The 15540-nt window shown below is 51.5% G+C and overlaps 1 protein-coding gene across 6 annotated transcripts in view; it reads left to right on the top strand.

Annotated features, from left to right (window-relative positions):
* ABCC9 (ATP binding cassette subfamily C member 9) overlaps window positions 1-15540 on the top strand; it is a 203996-nt gene that overhangs the window by 106761 nt on the left and 81695 nt on the right. For 5 of the 6 annotated variants that reach the window (XM_029058306.2, XM_029058303.2, XM_029058307.2 and 2 more), the window contains 5 exons: window positions 1134-1235; window positions 7056-7140; window positions 9474-9554; window positions 11805-11942; window positions 13924-14049. In XM_029058306.2, the coding sequence (XP_028914139.1) occupies window positions 1134-1235; window positions 7056-7140; window positions 9474-9554; window positions 11805-11942; window positions 13924-14049 (532 nt within the window). The remainder of the gene's footprint in view (window positions 1-1133; window positions 1236-7055; window positions 7141-9473; window positions 9555-11804; window positions 11943-13923; window positions 14050-15540) is intronic. The other variant, XM_029058304.1, reaches the window with a different exon arrangement.

The raw sequence follows: 15540 nt of genomic DNA on the forward strand, positions 1-15540 counted from the left end.
TGTACTAAGCACTTGGAAAGTACAGTTCAGCAATCCACAGAGACAATCCCGGCCCACAACAGGCTCACAGTCTAGAGTCATACACTCCCGATCGGTTAGGACAGTGCTTTGCACACAGTAAGCGCTCAATAAATACGATTGAATGAATAAATGAGCGTCGAGCACAAGACGGATTTACTTTGTAATAATAACGGCGGTACTTGTTAAGTGCTTACTCTGTGCCAAGCACTGTTCTAAGCACTGGGGCAGAGACAAGGTCATCAGGTTGTCCCACGTGGGGCTCACAGAACTGGGTTCTAATCCCGGTTCCGGCCCTTGTCCGCTGGGTGACCTCGGGCAAGTCACTTTGCTTCTCTGTGCTTCAGTTCCCTCATCTGTCAAATGGGGATGGAGACTGTGAGCCCCGCGTGGGGCGGGGACTGGGTCTGACCCGATTAGCTTGTATCCACCCCAGCGCTTAGTACAGTCACTGACACAAAACATAAAAAATGACGGTATTTGTTCATTCATTCAACTGTTATTTATTGAGCGCTTACTATGTGCAGAGCACTGTACTAAGTGCTTGGAATGGACAATTCAACAACAGATCGAGACAAGCGCTTACTCCCCCGTTTAGACTGTGAGCCCGTTATTGGGCAGGGATGGTTTCTGTCTGTTGCCCAATTGTCCATTCCAAGCGCTTAGTACAGTGCTCTGCACTTAGTAAGCGCTCAATAAATGCTATTGAATGAATGAAATGAATACCGAGCACTGTTCTAAACTCTGAGGTAATCTCACAGTCTTAATCCCCATTTTCCAGATGAGGTCACTGAGGCCCAGAGAAGCGAAGCGGCTTGCCCAAGGTCACACAGCCGACAGGCGGCGGAGGCGGGATTAGAACCCACATCCTCTGACTCCCGAGCCCGGGCTCTTGCCATTGAGCCATGCCGCTTCTCTAGAGCAAAAGCAGCTCTTTCAATCTGGGTCATCTTGCGTCGTTTCCTTTATTCATTCAGTCGTATTTATTGAGCGCTTACTGTGTGCAGAGCACTGTACTAAGCGCTTGGGAGAGGACATTTTTAGCGGCGACTGTGAAAATGGTGGGAGAGATGGTGGATTTTCCGGGGATGATTGTTCTGCCTTTAATTTTCCAGCAGGAATAGATACTCTGTGGCGTACGCAGCTCAGAAGCCTTGGCTGTTGAACGCGACCGTAGAAGAAAATATTATTTTTGGAAGCATCTTCAACAAACAGAGGTGATTATCGGTTCCCGGGCAAGCCTGGTCATTGCCGTCACAATCGGAATTAATCGTAATGGTGATGATGATGGTGATGGTATTTGTTAAGCGCTTACTATGTGCCAAGCGCTCTTCTAGGCCCTGGGGGAGATGCAAGTGTCGTCAGGTTGTCCCACGTGGGGCTCACGGTCTTCATCCCCATTTTCCAGATGAGGGAACTGAGGCGCAGAGAAGTGAAGTGACTTGCCCAAAGTCACAAAGTTAGGATTAGAACCCACGACCTCTGACTCCCAGGCCCGGGCTCTATCCACTAAGCCACGTTGCTTCTAATGGCATTTGTTAAGCGCTTACTGTGTGCCCAGCACTGTCCTAAGCGCTGGGGGAGATACAAGAATAATGATAATAAAAATAATGTTGGTATTTGTTAAGCGCTTACTATGTGTCAAGCACTGTTCTAAGTGCTGGGGCAGATAGGTTGTCCCACTTGGGGCTCAGAGTCTTCATCCCCATTTGACAGATGAGGGAACTGAGGCCCAGAAAAGTGAAGTGACTTGCCCCAAATCACGCAGCAGACAAGTGGCAGAGGCGGGATTAGAACCCCCGCCCTCTGACTCCCAAACCCAGGCTCTTGCCGCTAAGCCACGCTGCTTCTCGAGTACCACGTGGAGCTCCAGGCCTAAAGATTAATAATGACTAATGACTAATACTAATATTAGTAGTAGGAGTTTTGAAGCGCTTACCACGTGTTAAGCACTGTAATAATAATAATAATAATAATGTTGGCATTTGTTAAGCGCTTAACTATATGCCCTGCACTGTTCTAAGCGCTGGGGGAGATACGGGGTCATCAGGTTGGCCCACGTGGGGCTCGCGGTCTTGGTCCCCATTTTACAGGTGAGGGAACCGAGGCCCAGAGAAGTGAAGTGACTTGCCCGAAGTCACACAGCTGACAAGTGGCAGAGCCGGGATTCTAAGCGTTGGGGTAGATACAAAATAATCAAGTCCCACATGGGACTCTGAGCCCAATATCAGTAGAAGTATTTGCTAAATAAATAATAGTAGTATTTGTGAAGCGCTTCGATGTGCCAGACACTGTACTAAGCTCTGGGGTAGATGCAAGCAGATCGGCCCGGACACCGTCCCTGTCCCACGTGGGGCTCGCCGTCTCAATCCCCGTTTTCCGGAGGAGGAAACTGAGGCCCAGAGAAGTGAAGTGACTTGCCCCAGGTCACACAGCAGACAAGGGGCAGAGGCGGGATTAGAACCCAAGTCCTCTGGCTCCCAGGCCCCGGCTCTTGCCACTTGGGCAAGTCACTTTACTTCTCTGGGCCTCAGTTCCCTCATCTGTTAAAAAGAGGGGGATTAAGAGGGTGAGTCCCACGTGGGACAGGGGCTGTGTCCAACCTCATCAGTTTGGATCCACCTCAGCGTTTAGTACAGTGCCTGGCACGTGGTAAGTGCTTAACAAATACATCACTGTTATTATTATTTCTAGGCCACGCTAAGCACTTCTGTGTGTCGAGCATTGGGGTAGATACAAGATAAATCAAGTTACACGTGGGGCTCCAGGTGTTATTATCACGAGAATAGTAATAAGAATGATAATGTTGGTATTTGGGAAGACACCGGGGAATCGGGTCGTCCCACGTGGGGCTCCCAGTCTCAATCCCCATTTTCCAGATGAGGTCACCGAGGCCCAGAGCAGTGAAGTGACTCGCCCACAGTCACACAGCCGACGAGTGGCCGAGCCGGGATTCGAACCCGTGACCTCTGACTCCCAAGCCTGGGCTCGTTCCACTGAGCCGCGCCGCTTCTACCAGAATGATATCTATTTTTCTACAAGAACACTAATAATAGTGGTAATTGTGAAGCGCTTACTACGTGTCAACCACTGGAGACGGTAGAGTCGAGACTGTAAGCTCCTTGTGGGCGGGGAATGCGTCTCTTTATCGTTCTATTGTCCTCACGCAAGCGCTTAGTACAGTGCTCTGCACACGGTAAGCGCTCAATATATTCGATTGACTGGCTCTAATAAGTGTTGGGGAATATATAGAATTTAATAGGGCCCACATGGGGCTCCCAATTTAATTTATTCATTCAGTCAGTCATATTTATTGAGCGCTTACTGTGTGCAAAGCACTGTATTAAGCGTTTGGGAGAAGACAATATAGCAACAGGCACTTTCCTGCTTACGACAAGCTCACAGTCTAGAGGGGGAGACAGACACTAATATAAATAAATGAATAAATAGACTAAATGAGTAAACAAACAGATAAATAATAAATTACAGATATATGCCGATACATGTGCATACATGTTAATGGTATTTGATAAGCACAACATTTGGAAAGGGTTCACAGCCCAGTGAGTAGAGCAGAGTGGATGGAGAGCCCCGGCCTGGGAGTCAGAGGGTCTTGGGTTCTAATTCTAGCTCCGCCACTTGTCTGCTGGGTGACCTTGGGCAAGTCACGTCACTTCTCTGGGCCTCAGTGACCTCATCTGGAAAATGGGGATTGAGACCGGGAGCCCCATGGGGGACAGGGACTTTGTCCAACTCGATTTGCTTGGATCCACCCCAGCGCTTAGTGTAGTGCCTGGCACATAGTAAGCGCTTAACAAATGCCATAATTAATTATTAATTCAGATGGGAGAGAGGGCTTAATAATAGTAAGAATAGTAATGTTGGTATTTGTTAAGCGCTCACTATGTGCCGAGCACTGCTCTAAGCGCTGGGGGAGCTACGGGGTCATCAGATTGTCCCACGTGGGGCTCGCGGTCTTCATCCCCATTTTACAGATGAGGAAACTGAGGCACAGAGAAGTAAAGCGACTCGCCCACAGTTACACAGCTGGCAAGTGGCAGAGCCGGGATTCGAACCCCTGACCTCCGACTCCCAAGCCCGGGCTCTTTCCACTGAGCCACGCCGCTTCCCATAGGGAAGGTCTCCTGGAGGAGACATGGAGGATTTCGAAGGTGGGAAGAGTGGCGGAATGTCAGATATCAATCAGTCAATCAGTGCTATTGAATAACATGGATATCGTTGGTATTTGTTGAGCGCTCACTATGTGCCAGGCACTGTTCTAAGCGCTGGGGGAGATACAGGGTCTTCAGATTGTCCCACGTGGGGCTCACAGTCTGAATCCCCTTTTTACAGATGAGGGAACCGAGGCACAGGGTAGGTGAGCGACTTGCCGAAGGCCACGCAGCCGACAGGTGGAGGGGCCGGGATTAGAACCCATGACCTTCTGACTCCCAGGCCCGGGCTCTCTATCCACTCTGCGCTACTCACTTGGCTGTGAACCCTTTCTACATGTTGTGCTCAGCGAATACCACAATTATTATTATTCTTATGAATGAATATGTATGCATATAGGTCTGGATCTATCTGTAATTAATTATTTATTGACTCCCAAGCCTGGGCTCTTTCCACTAAGCCACGCTACTTATTGAGCGCTTACTGCGTGCAGAGCACCGTACTAAGCATTTGGGAGGGTCCGATAAAGCAGAGCTGGCAGGCAGATTCCCGGTCCAAATGAGCTCGTAGCCGGGAGAATTGAAGGGGAAGCGGCGCGGCTCAGTGGAAAGAGCCCGGGCTTGGGACTCAGAGGTCGTGGGTTCTAATCCTGACTCCGCCACCTGTCAGCTGTGTGACTTTGGGCAAGTCACTTCACTTCTCTGGGCCTCGGTTCCCTCAACCGTCCAATGGGGATGCGGACCGTGGGCCCCACGGGGGACATCCTGATCACCTTGTATCCGCCCCAGCGCTTAGAGCGGTGCTCGGCACATAGTAAGCGCTTAACGAATACCAAAAAATAAAAGGAGGGGGAGGAGGGCGTTCCAGGCCAGAGGAAGAGCGAACATGGGGGAGACGTTGGCAGCGAGATAGACGAGATCAAGGTACAGGAAGTGGGTTGATATTAGCGGAGCGAAGTGTGAGGGCTGGGTTCGAGTAGGAGAGCAGGGAGGGGAGGTAGTAATAATTATATCATTACCAATCACCAATTATTATTATTACTATCATTATTAATTATGGTACTTATTAAATGCTTACATGTGCCAGGCACTGTACTAAGCACTGCGGTAGAAGAGAAGCAGCGTGGCTGAGTGGAAAGAGGCCGGGCTTGGGAATCAGAGGTTTGGGGTTCCACTCCCACCGCCGCCACGTGTCAGCCGGGTGATTTTGGGCCAGTCGCTTCGCTTCTCTGGGCCTCAGTGACCTCATCTGGAAAATGGGGATGAGGACCGGGAGCCCCACGTGGGACAGCCTGATGACCTTGCGTAGATCCCAGCGCTCAGAACAGTGCTTGGCTCATAGTAAGCGCTTAACAAATACCAGCATCCTTATACGAGGTAATCGGGTTGGATACGGTTCCTGTCATCCATTCGTATTTATTGAGCGTTTACTGGGGGCAGAGCGCTGTACTGAGCACTTGGAAAGTACAATATAGCAATAAAGAAAGGCAATCCCTGCCCCCAGTGGGCTCACAGTCTAGAGGGGGAGAGACAGACAGCAAAACAAGCAGACAGGCACCAATATAAATAGATAGAATTACAGATAAATACATATCCCATATGATGCCCACGGTCTTCATCCCTATTTTCCAGGTGAGGCAACTGAGGCACAGAGAAATGAAGTTTACTTGTTTTGATGGGTCTATATCTATAATTCTGTTGATAGATATACTTGTACGGATGCCTTTTTACTTGTTTTGATGTCTGTCTCCCCCGCCTCTAGTCTGTGAGCCCGGGGTGGGCAGGGATTGTCTCTCTTTATTGCCGAATAGACCTTTCCAATACTACTAATAATAATGTTGGTATCTGTTCAGCGCTTACTATGTGCAAAGCACCGTTCTAAGCGCTGGGGGAGATACAGGGTCATCGGGTCGTCCCACGTGAGGCTCAGTCTTCATCCCCATTTTCCAGATGAGGTCACTGAGGCACATGGAAGCGAAGTGACTCGCCCACAGTCACACAGCTGACAAGGGGCAGAGCCGTGATTTGAACCCATGACCTCTGACTCCCAAGCCCGGGCTCTTTCCACTGAGCCACGCTGCTTCTCTAAGCGCTCAGTACAGTCCTCTGCACACAGTCACCACCCAATATATACGATTGAGTGAACAAATGAATGAAGTGAGTTGCCCAAGGTCCTACAGCAGACAAGTGGCGGATCCGGGGGTTAGAACCCGGGTCCTTCTGACTTGTAGAGTAGCAGAATGTCCTAGTGGCAAGACCACGGGCTTGGGAGTCAGAAGTCGTGGGTTCTAATCCCAACTCCGTCACTTGTCTGCTGTGCGACTTTGGGCAAGTCACTTCACTTCTCTGGGCCTCAGTTCCCTCATCTGTAAAATGGGGATGAAGACCGTGAGCCCCACGGGGGACAACCTGATGACCCCGTGTCTCCCCCAGCGCTTAGAACGGTGCTCGCCACCTAGTAAGTGCTTAACAAATACCAACCTTATGATTATTATTATTCCTTCATCTGGAAAACGGGGATGAAGATTGGGAGCCCCACGTGGGACAACCCGATTAAACTGTATCTCTCCCAGCGCTTACAACAGTGCTAGGCCCATAGTAGGCGCTTAACAAATACCAACAAATAACATTCTTATTATTACTCCCTCATCTGGTAAATGGGGATGAAGACCGCGAGCCCCACATGGGACAACCTGATGACCCTGTATCTCCCCCAGCACTTAGAACGGTGCTTGGCACATAGTAAGCGCTTAACAAATACCAACGTTATTATTATTATTATTATTATTATTAGGGCTGATTGAGCACCCTAAAACCAAAGGGAAGGAGTTTCCTCCTGACGCCAGCTCCCCTTTCTCCCTCCAGATACAAAGCTGTAACAGATGCCTGCTCTCTGCAGCCAGATATTGATTTGCTGCCGTTCGGCGACCAGACGGAAATTGGAGAAAGGGTGAGTCAAATATTCTCTGGATCTGATAGCCGGCATCTGAACGATGTCCACTTTTTTATGGTTTTTGTCAGGCGCTTACCAAGTGCCAGGTCCTGTACTAAGCGCTGGGGTAGGTACAAGGTAATGAGGTTGGACACGGTCCCTGTCCCACTTGGGGCTCCCAGTCCCAATCTTCATTTTTCAGATGCGGTCACTGAGGCACGGAGGAATGAAGAGATTTACCCGGGATCACACCGTAGACACGCGGAGCCGGGATTAGAACCCAGGTCCTTTGGACTCCCAGGCCCGTGCCCTAGAAGCAGTCATTCATTCAGTCGTATTTATTGAGCGCTTACTGTGTGCAGAGCACTGGACTAAGCGCTTGGAAAGGACAATTCGGCAACAGATAGAGACCGTCCCTGCCCGACGACGGGCTCACGGTCTAGACGGGGGGAGACAGACAACAAAACCAAACAAGTAGACAGGCAGCGTGGCGTGGTGGGTAGAGCCCGGATCTGGGAGTTAGAAGGTCATGGGTTCTAATCCTGGCTCCGCCACTTGGCTGCTGTGTTACCTTGGGCCAGTCGCTTGACTTCTCTGGGCTTCAGTTCCCTCAGCTGTGAAATGGGAATTACGACCGTGAGCCCCACCCGGGACAACCTGATGACCTTTTATCCCCCCCCCCCCCAGCCCTTAGAACAGTGCTTGGCACAGAGTAAGCGCTTCACAGATACTTTCATTATTATTATTATTATTCTCTGCTTCAGTTGCCTCAGCTGTAAAATGGGGATTGAGGCTGTGAGCCCCACGTGGGACGGGGACTGGGTCCAAACCCATTTGCTTGTATCCTCCCCAGCGCTCAGTACAGTGCCTGGCACATAATAATAATAATAATGTTGGTATCTGTTAAGCGCTTACTATGTGCAGAGCACTGTTCTAAGCGCTGGGGTATACAGGGTAATCAGGTTGTCCCACGTGAGGCTCACAGTCTTAATCCCCATTTTCCAGATGAGGTAAATGAGGCACAGAGAAGTTAGGTGACTCGCCCACAGTCCCACAGCTGACAAGTGGCAGAGCCGGGATTCGAACCCATGACCTCTGACTCCCAAGCCCGGGCTCTTGCCACTGAGCCGCGCTGCTTCTCGTAGTAAGCACTTAATAAATACCACCATCATTATTGTTGTTATTATTAGACCACACTGCTTCTCTGCTCCTTGAGTCAATTGCAGTGAGCTGCACCAAGAGAGAGAGAAAACAAGAGAAAACATGAGGGGAGAGAGGAGGAGGAGGGAGAAGCAGCGTGGCCTAGGGGAAAGAAAGCGGGCCTGGGAGGCAAAAGACCTGGGTTCTAATCCCGGTTCCGCCCCTTGTCTGCTGGGTGCCTTTGGGCAAGTCACTTCACTTCCCTGGGCCTCAGTTTCCTCCTCTGTAATAACGATACTCATTATGGTACAACAGGGATTAAGACTTTGAGCCCCTTGTGGGACAGGGACCGTGTCCAACCTGACGAGCTTGTATCTCCCCCAGCGCTTAGTACAGTGCCCGGCACATAGTAAGCGCTTAACAAATACTATTAAAAAAAAAAGGTACGATCGACTCTCCATGTACACATCAGGGCTGAGGGCGGCTGTATTTTGTTAATGAAACGTACACCTCCTTGATTCTATTCGGTCGCCATCGGTTCTTACGAGACGTCCTTCCCCTCGACTCTATCCGTCGCCGTCGTTCTCGTCCGTCCGTCTCCCCCGATCGGACCGCGAGCCCGTCGGACGGCGGGGACCGTCTCTATCCGTCGCCGACTCGTTGGTTCCAAGCGCTTAGTCCGGTGCTCTGCACATAGTGAGCGCTCGATAAATACTATTGAATGAATGAATGAATGATTGCTGAGAATTGGGAGTGTTGGGATCAGACCCTGACTGGAAAAGACGGACATGAACCAAAAAAAAAAATAACCGAGGACAAATATTTGTGAAAATAAAAATCCTTCCCTCGACTCTAGTTTTCCATGTTTACCCACGTTATTTACAGACAAATTCCGGGCAAACTCCTCAGCCTAAAAGATAATAGCCCAAAGGATGAGCACTGCTATTTACTAGAGAATAATCAAACTTATTCTTAATGATCAGTAACGACCGGTTTGATGGAGAGATCGAGTTTTGGCCATTTTCCATAATATGCTGGTTTGTGTCTTCTTGCCAACATTTTAATCCTCGGAGGGTTTTAATTTCTAAAAATGGCAAAGAGCTGATTTCTGACAAAAAAAAAATGGCTCTGGCTATTAATGGGAGCTTGTCCTGCTCACGTCATTTCGTCTACCCAAAAGTTGGATATTTACGAGCCGTTATATTTCGTAGGGGATTAATTTAAGTGGAGGCCAAAGACAAAGAATCTGTGTCGCCCGAGCGCTGTATCAGAACACCAACGTCGTCTTTTTGGTAAGGATGCGTCTTTTCCTTTAATTTCTGTCTTTAAATCCTCCTTGAAGAAGAGATGCGAACGGAATAACTCTGTCTGGGAGGTGAACTCTCTGAAGACGCACGTTCCTGGATATCTCCTCCAAGAAGCAGCGTGGCCCAGTGGATGGCGCTCAGGCCTGGAAGGCAGAGGACCTGGGTTCTAATCCCGGTCCTGACGGGTGCGTGACCTCGGACGAGTCACTTTGCTTCTCCGTGCCTCAGTTCCCTCGTCCGTAAAATGGGGATGAAGACTGTGAGCCCCGCGGGGCACGGGGACGACGGAGACTGTGAGCCCCGCGGGGCACGGGGACTGTGTCCAACCTGCTTATCTCGTATTTACCCCGGCGCTTAGTACAGTGGCTGGCCCACAGTAAGCGCTTAGCAAGTACCATTAAAAAAAGAGGCCTTCCCTGACAAAGCCTTCGTTTCCTCCTCTCCCTCTCCTGATTTCGAATCCCCGGATTTGCACCGTCGATTCACCCGTCCCTCACCCCCTCGGGACTTACGTCCATGTCCCCCCTTTCCTCTCCGTCCAAACTGCCCCAAGCCCTTCTCCTCTCCCGCCTCGATGACCGTATCGGCCTCCTCGCCGACCTCTCTGCCTCCTGTCCTTCCCCACTCCAGTCCACACTTCACTCCGCTGCCCGGATCGTTTTTCTACAGAAACGTTCAGTCCCCCCTCTTCAAGAACCTCACCCACCAGCCATCCACCTCCGCATCAGACAAAAACTGGTCACCGTCGGGTTTAAAGCCGTCCATCGTCCCTCCCCTCCCTTCTCCCCTCCTCCATCCCAGCCCGCACGCTCCGCTCCTTTAACGCCGGCTTCCTCACCGGGCCGTGATCTCGTCTATCTCGCCCCGACCCCTCTCCCGCGTCCTCCCCCTGGCCTGGACCGCCCACCCTGGTCCATATAATAATAATGTCGGTGTTTGTTAAGCGCCTGCTATGCGCAGGGCACTGTTCTAAACGCCGGGGGAGATGATACAGGGTCATCAGGTCGTCCCGCGTGGGGCTCGCAGTCTTCATCCCCGTTTGACAGATGAGGGAACTGAGGCCCAGTGAAGCGACTTGCCCACGGTCACACAGCTAAGTGGGGGAGCGGAGATTCGAACCCGTGACCTCTGACTCCCGAGCCCGAGCCCTTTCCACTGATCCATATCCACCAGTGCACCGCCCTCTCCACCGTCAAAGCCTTTTTTGAGTCACACCTCCTCCAAGAGGCCTTCCCCCAATGAAGCCCTCTTTTCCCCCAATCCCGCTCCCTTCTGTATCTTCTCCGCATTTGGTTCTGTGACCTTTGGGTTCTTGCTCTTCTCCCCACCCTCAGCCCCACAGCGCCTATTTTACATCCATAAATGGTACCCCTTAGACCGTGAGCCCGTCGTAGGGCAGGGACGGTCTCTATCGGTTGCCGAATTGTCCATTCCAAGCGCTTAGTCCAGTGCCCTGCACACAGTAAGCGCTCAGTAAATACGACTGAATGAATGAAGGAATTACTAAGCGCTTGGGAGAGTACAATATAACAGACACATTCCCTGCCCACAAAGAGCTTTCGCCATTTCTAAAATTAAAGATGTTGGTATTTGTTGAGCGCTTAATATGTGCCGAGCACTGTTCTAAGCGCTGGGGGAGATACGGGGTCATTCGGTTGTCCCACGTGAGGCTCACAGTCTTCATCCCCACTTGACAGATGAGAGAACTGAGGCACAGAGAAGTGAAGTGACTTGCCCACAGTCACGCAGCCGACGAGCGTACATCCCCTCGATTCTATCTATCGCTATCGTTCTCGTCCGTCCGTCTCCCCCGATTAGACTGTGAGTCCGTCACTGGGCAGGGACTGTCTCTATCTGTTGCCAAATTGTACATTCCAAGCGCTTAACGAATACCAACATTTTTTCATTATTTGGGGAAGCGGCGCGGCTCAGTGGAAAGAGCCCGGGCTTGGGAGTCAGAGGTCATGGGTTCGACTCCCGGCTCTGCCCCTTGTCAGCTGGGTGACCGTGGACGAGTCACTTCACTTCTCTGGGCCTCAGTTCCCTCATCTGGAAAATGGGGATTAACTGTGAGCCTCACGTGGGACGACCTGATTCCCCTGTATGTACCCCAGTGCTTAGAACGGTGCTCGGCACCTAGTAAGCGCTTAACAAATACCAACATTATTATTATTATTATTATTATTATTGCTAACCTCTGTTCTCTCCCTTGTTTCGGCTTCTCGTGGCTATCAGGACGACCCCTTCTCTGCCTTGGACATCCACCTGAGCGATCACTTGATGCAGGAAGGAATCTTGAAGTTTCTCCAGGATGACAAGAGGACGTTGGTGCTCGTGACCCACAAGCTTCAGTATCTAACGCACGCGGATTGGGTGAGAGCGAACAATAATAATAATAATAATAATAATGTTGGTATCTGTTAAGCGCTTACTATGTGCAGAGCACTGTTCTAAGCGCTGGGGGAGATACAGGCCAATCAGGGTGTCCCACGTGAGGCTCACAGTTTTCATCCCCATTTGACAGATGAGGGAACTGAGGCACAGAGAAGTCAAGTGACTTGCCCACGGTCACACAGCGGACAGGTAGCAGATCCGGGATTCTTTTTTTTTTTTTTTGTATTTATTCAGCGCTTACTATGTGCAGAGCGCCGTTCTAAGCACTGGGGTATACAGGGTAATCAGGTTGTCCCAGGTGAGGCTCAAAGTCCTCATCCCCATTTTCCAGATGAGGGAACTGAGGCCCAGAGAAGTGAAGTGACTTGCCCACAGTCACACAGTGGGCAGAGCCGGGATTCGAAACCATGACCTCTGACTCCCAAGCCCGGGCTCTTTCCACTGAGCCGCGCCGCTTCTGATAATAGTATTCGTAATAAATGTGGCATTTGTTAAGCGCTTACTATGTGCCAGGCACTGAACCGAAAGCTGGGATGGATCCGAGCGAATGAAGTTGGACACGGTCCCTTGTCCCCCGTGGGGCTCCCGGTCTCCATCCCCATTTTAGAGACGAGGTCACTGAGGTCCCGAGAAGTGAAGTGACTTGCCCAAGGTCACGCAGCAGGCAAGTGGCGGAGCCGGGAGTAGAACCGGTGACGGGGACGCCTCTCACGGATCACCCGGCTTCTCCCCAGCCTCCCCGCAGCCCCGGCCTAGTGGATCGAGCCGGGACCTGGGAGTCGGAAGGACCTGAGTTCTGATGCCGACTCCGCCACTTGTGGGCTGCGTGACCCTGGGATGATCACTTCATTTCTCTTCGCTTCACGAAGAAGCAGTGTGGCTCGGTGGAAAGAGCCCGGCCTTGAGAGTCAGAGGTTGTGAGTTCTAATCCCGGCTCCGCCGCTTGTCAGCTGGGTGACTTTCGGCAAGTGACTTCACTTCCCCGAGCCTCAGTTCCCTCATCTGTAAAATGGGAATGAAGACTGTGAGCCCCACGTGGGACGACCCGATGACCCTGTATCTCCCCCAGCCCTTAGAACAGTGCTCTGCACGTAGTAAGCGCTTAACAAATACCACAGTCATTAGCGTGGCTCAGTGGATAGATCCCGGGCCTGGGAGTCAGAAGGACGTGGGTTCTAATCCCACCTCCGCCCCTTGTCTGCTGTGGACCTTGGGCAAGCCACTTTGCTTCTCTGGGCCTCGGTTATCTCCCCTACAAAATGGCGGTGAAGACCGTGAGCCCCACGTGGGGCAACCTGATGACCTTGTATCTCCCCCAGCACTTAGAACGGTGCTTGGCACACATAGTAAGCGCCTAACGAATACCATCATCATTATTATTATCATTCTCTGGGCCTCAGTCCCCTCATCTGTCAAACGGGGGATGAAGACCGTGAGTCCCACGTGGGACGGGGACTGTGTCCGACCCGATCGGCCGGGATCTCCCCCAGAGCTGAGAACGGTGCCTGACACACAAAGAGGCCGGGCTTGGGAGTCGGAGGTCATGGGTTCGATTCCCGGCTCTGCCACTTGTCAGCTGGGTGACTGGGGGGCGAGTCACTTCACCTCTCCGTGCCTCAGTTACCTCATCTGGAAAATGGGGATGAACTGTGAGCCTCACGTGGGACGACCCGATTCCCCTGTATCTCCCCCAGCGCTTAGAACGGTGCTCTGCACGTAGTAAGCGCTTAACAGATACCAACATTATTAGATTAGACTGATTAGACCGTGAGCCCGTCAGAGGGCAGGGACCGTCTCTATCGGTCACCGATTTGTCCATTCCAAGCGCTTAGTACAGTGCTCTGCACATGGTGAGCGCTCAATAATTACTGTTGATTGAACACAGGCGCTTAAGGAACGCCATCATTATTACGGTGGTTATTCTCTGACCCCCGTTGGCTCCTGTCCCCGCTCTCTGCAGATCATCGCCATGAAGGACGGAAGCGTGCTGAGGGAAGGGACCTTGAAGGACATTCAGAACAAGGACGTGGAACTGTACGAACACTGGAAGACCCTCATGAATCGCCAAGACCAGGAATTAGAAAAGGTACGAGGAGCGGCGGAATCAAGTGGAGCGAGCCCGGGCCTGGGCTCTGCCACTCGACAGCTGTGTGACCGTGGGCAAGTCACTTCGCTTCTCTGGGCCTCAGTGACCTCTTCGGTAAAATGGGGATGAAGACCGTGAGCCCCACGTGGGGCAACCCGATTCCCCCGCGTCCACCCCAGCGCTTAGAACGGTGCTCGGCACATAGGAAGCGCTTAACAAATACCAACATCATTAGTCTGCTGTGTGACCTCGGGCCAGTCGCTGCGCTCCTCTGGGCCTCCGGGGCCTCATCTGGAAAATGGGGATCGAGACGGCGAGCTCCACGTGGGACAGGGACCGGGTCCGACCCAGTCGGCCTGTAACCATCCCAACGCTTAGTATAGTGCGTGGTACAGAGTAAGCGCTTAGCAAGAACCATAATTGCCCTATTTATTTTGTCATTACCCTATTCATTTTGTTAATGAAATGTCCGTCGCCTCGATTCTATTCGGTCGCCATCGGTTCTTACGAGACGTCCTTCCCCTCGACTCTATCCGTCGCCGTCGTTCCCGTCCGTCCGTCTCCCCCGATCGGACCGTGAGCCCGTCGGAGGGCGGGGACCGTCTCTATCCGTTGCCGACTCGTTCGTTCCGAGCGCTCAGTCCAGTGCTCTGCACATAGTAAGCGCTCGATAAATACTATTGAATGAATTACTATTATTTTTATGAAGATTTCTGTTGGTTCGCTCCTCCTAGAGGCACCATGCGGGCCTCTAGACTGTGAGTTTGCTTTGTTTAGGGAAGGTGTCTATCAACTCTGGAGTATTGTACTCTCTCAAGAGTTTAATTCAGTGCTCTGCACCTAGTAAGTCCTTGATAAATATCTGTTCAGTCGCATTTATTAATAATAACAATGTTGGTATTTGTTAAGCGCTATGCGCAGAGCACCGTTCTAAGCGCTGGGGGAGATACGGGGCAATCAGGTCGTCCCACGTGAGACTCACAGTCTTAATCCCCATTTGACAGATGAGGTCACTGAGGCCCAGAGAAGTGAAGTGACTTGCCCACGGTCACACAGCTAAGAGGCGGGGGGGGGGATTTGAACCCATGACCTCGGACTCCCAAGCCTGGCCTCTTGCCACTGAGCAATGGTTATAAATGGTGTGGGGCAGGGAGGGGGGGGCGGAGCAAAGGGAGCCAGTCAGGGAGACGCGGAAGGGAGGGGGAGATGAGGAAAAGGGGGGCTTAGTCTGGGAAGAAAGAGCCCAGGCTTGGGAGTCAGAGGTCATGGGTTCAAATCCCGGCTCTGCCACTTGTCAGCTGTGTGACCGTGGGCGAGTCACTTCACTTCTCTGGGCCTCAGTTCCCTCATCTGCAAAATGGGGATGAAGACTGTGTCCCTCATGTGGGACAACCTGATGACCCTGAATCTCCCCCAGCGCTTAGAACAGTGCTCTGCACAGAGTAAGCGCTTAACAGATACCAACATTATTATTATTATTTTTGGAGGAGA

The sequence above is a fragment of the Ornithorhynchus anatinus genome, chromosome 2, assembly GCF_004115215.2.
Source record: "Ornithorhynchus anatinus isolate Pmale09 chromosome 2, mOrnAna1.pri.v4, whole genome shotgun sequence".
NCBI classification, from domain to species: Eukaryota; Metazoa; Chordata; class Mammalia; order Monotremata; family Ornithorhynchidae; genus Ornithorhynchus; species Ornithorhynchus anatinus.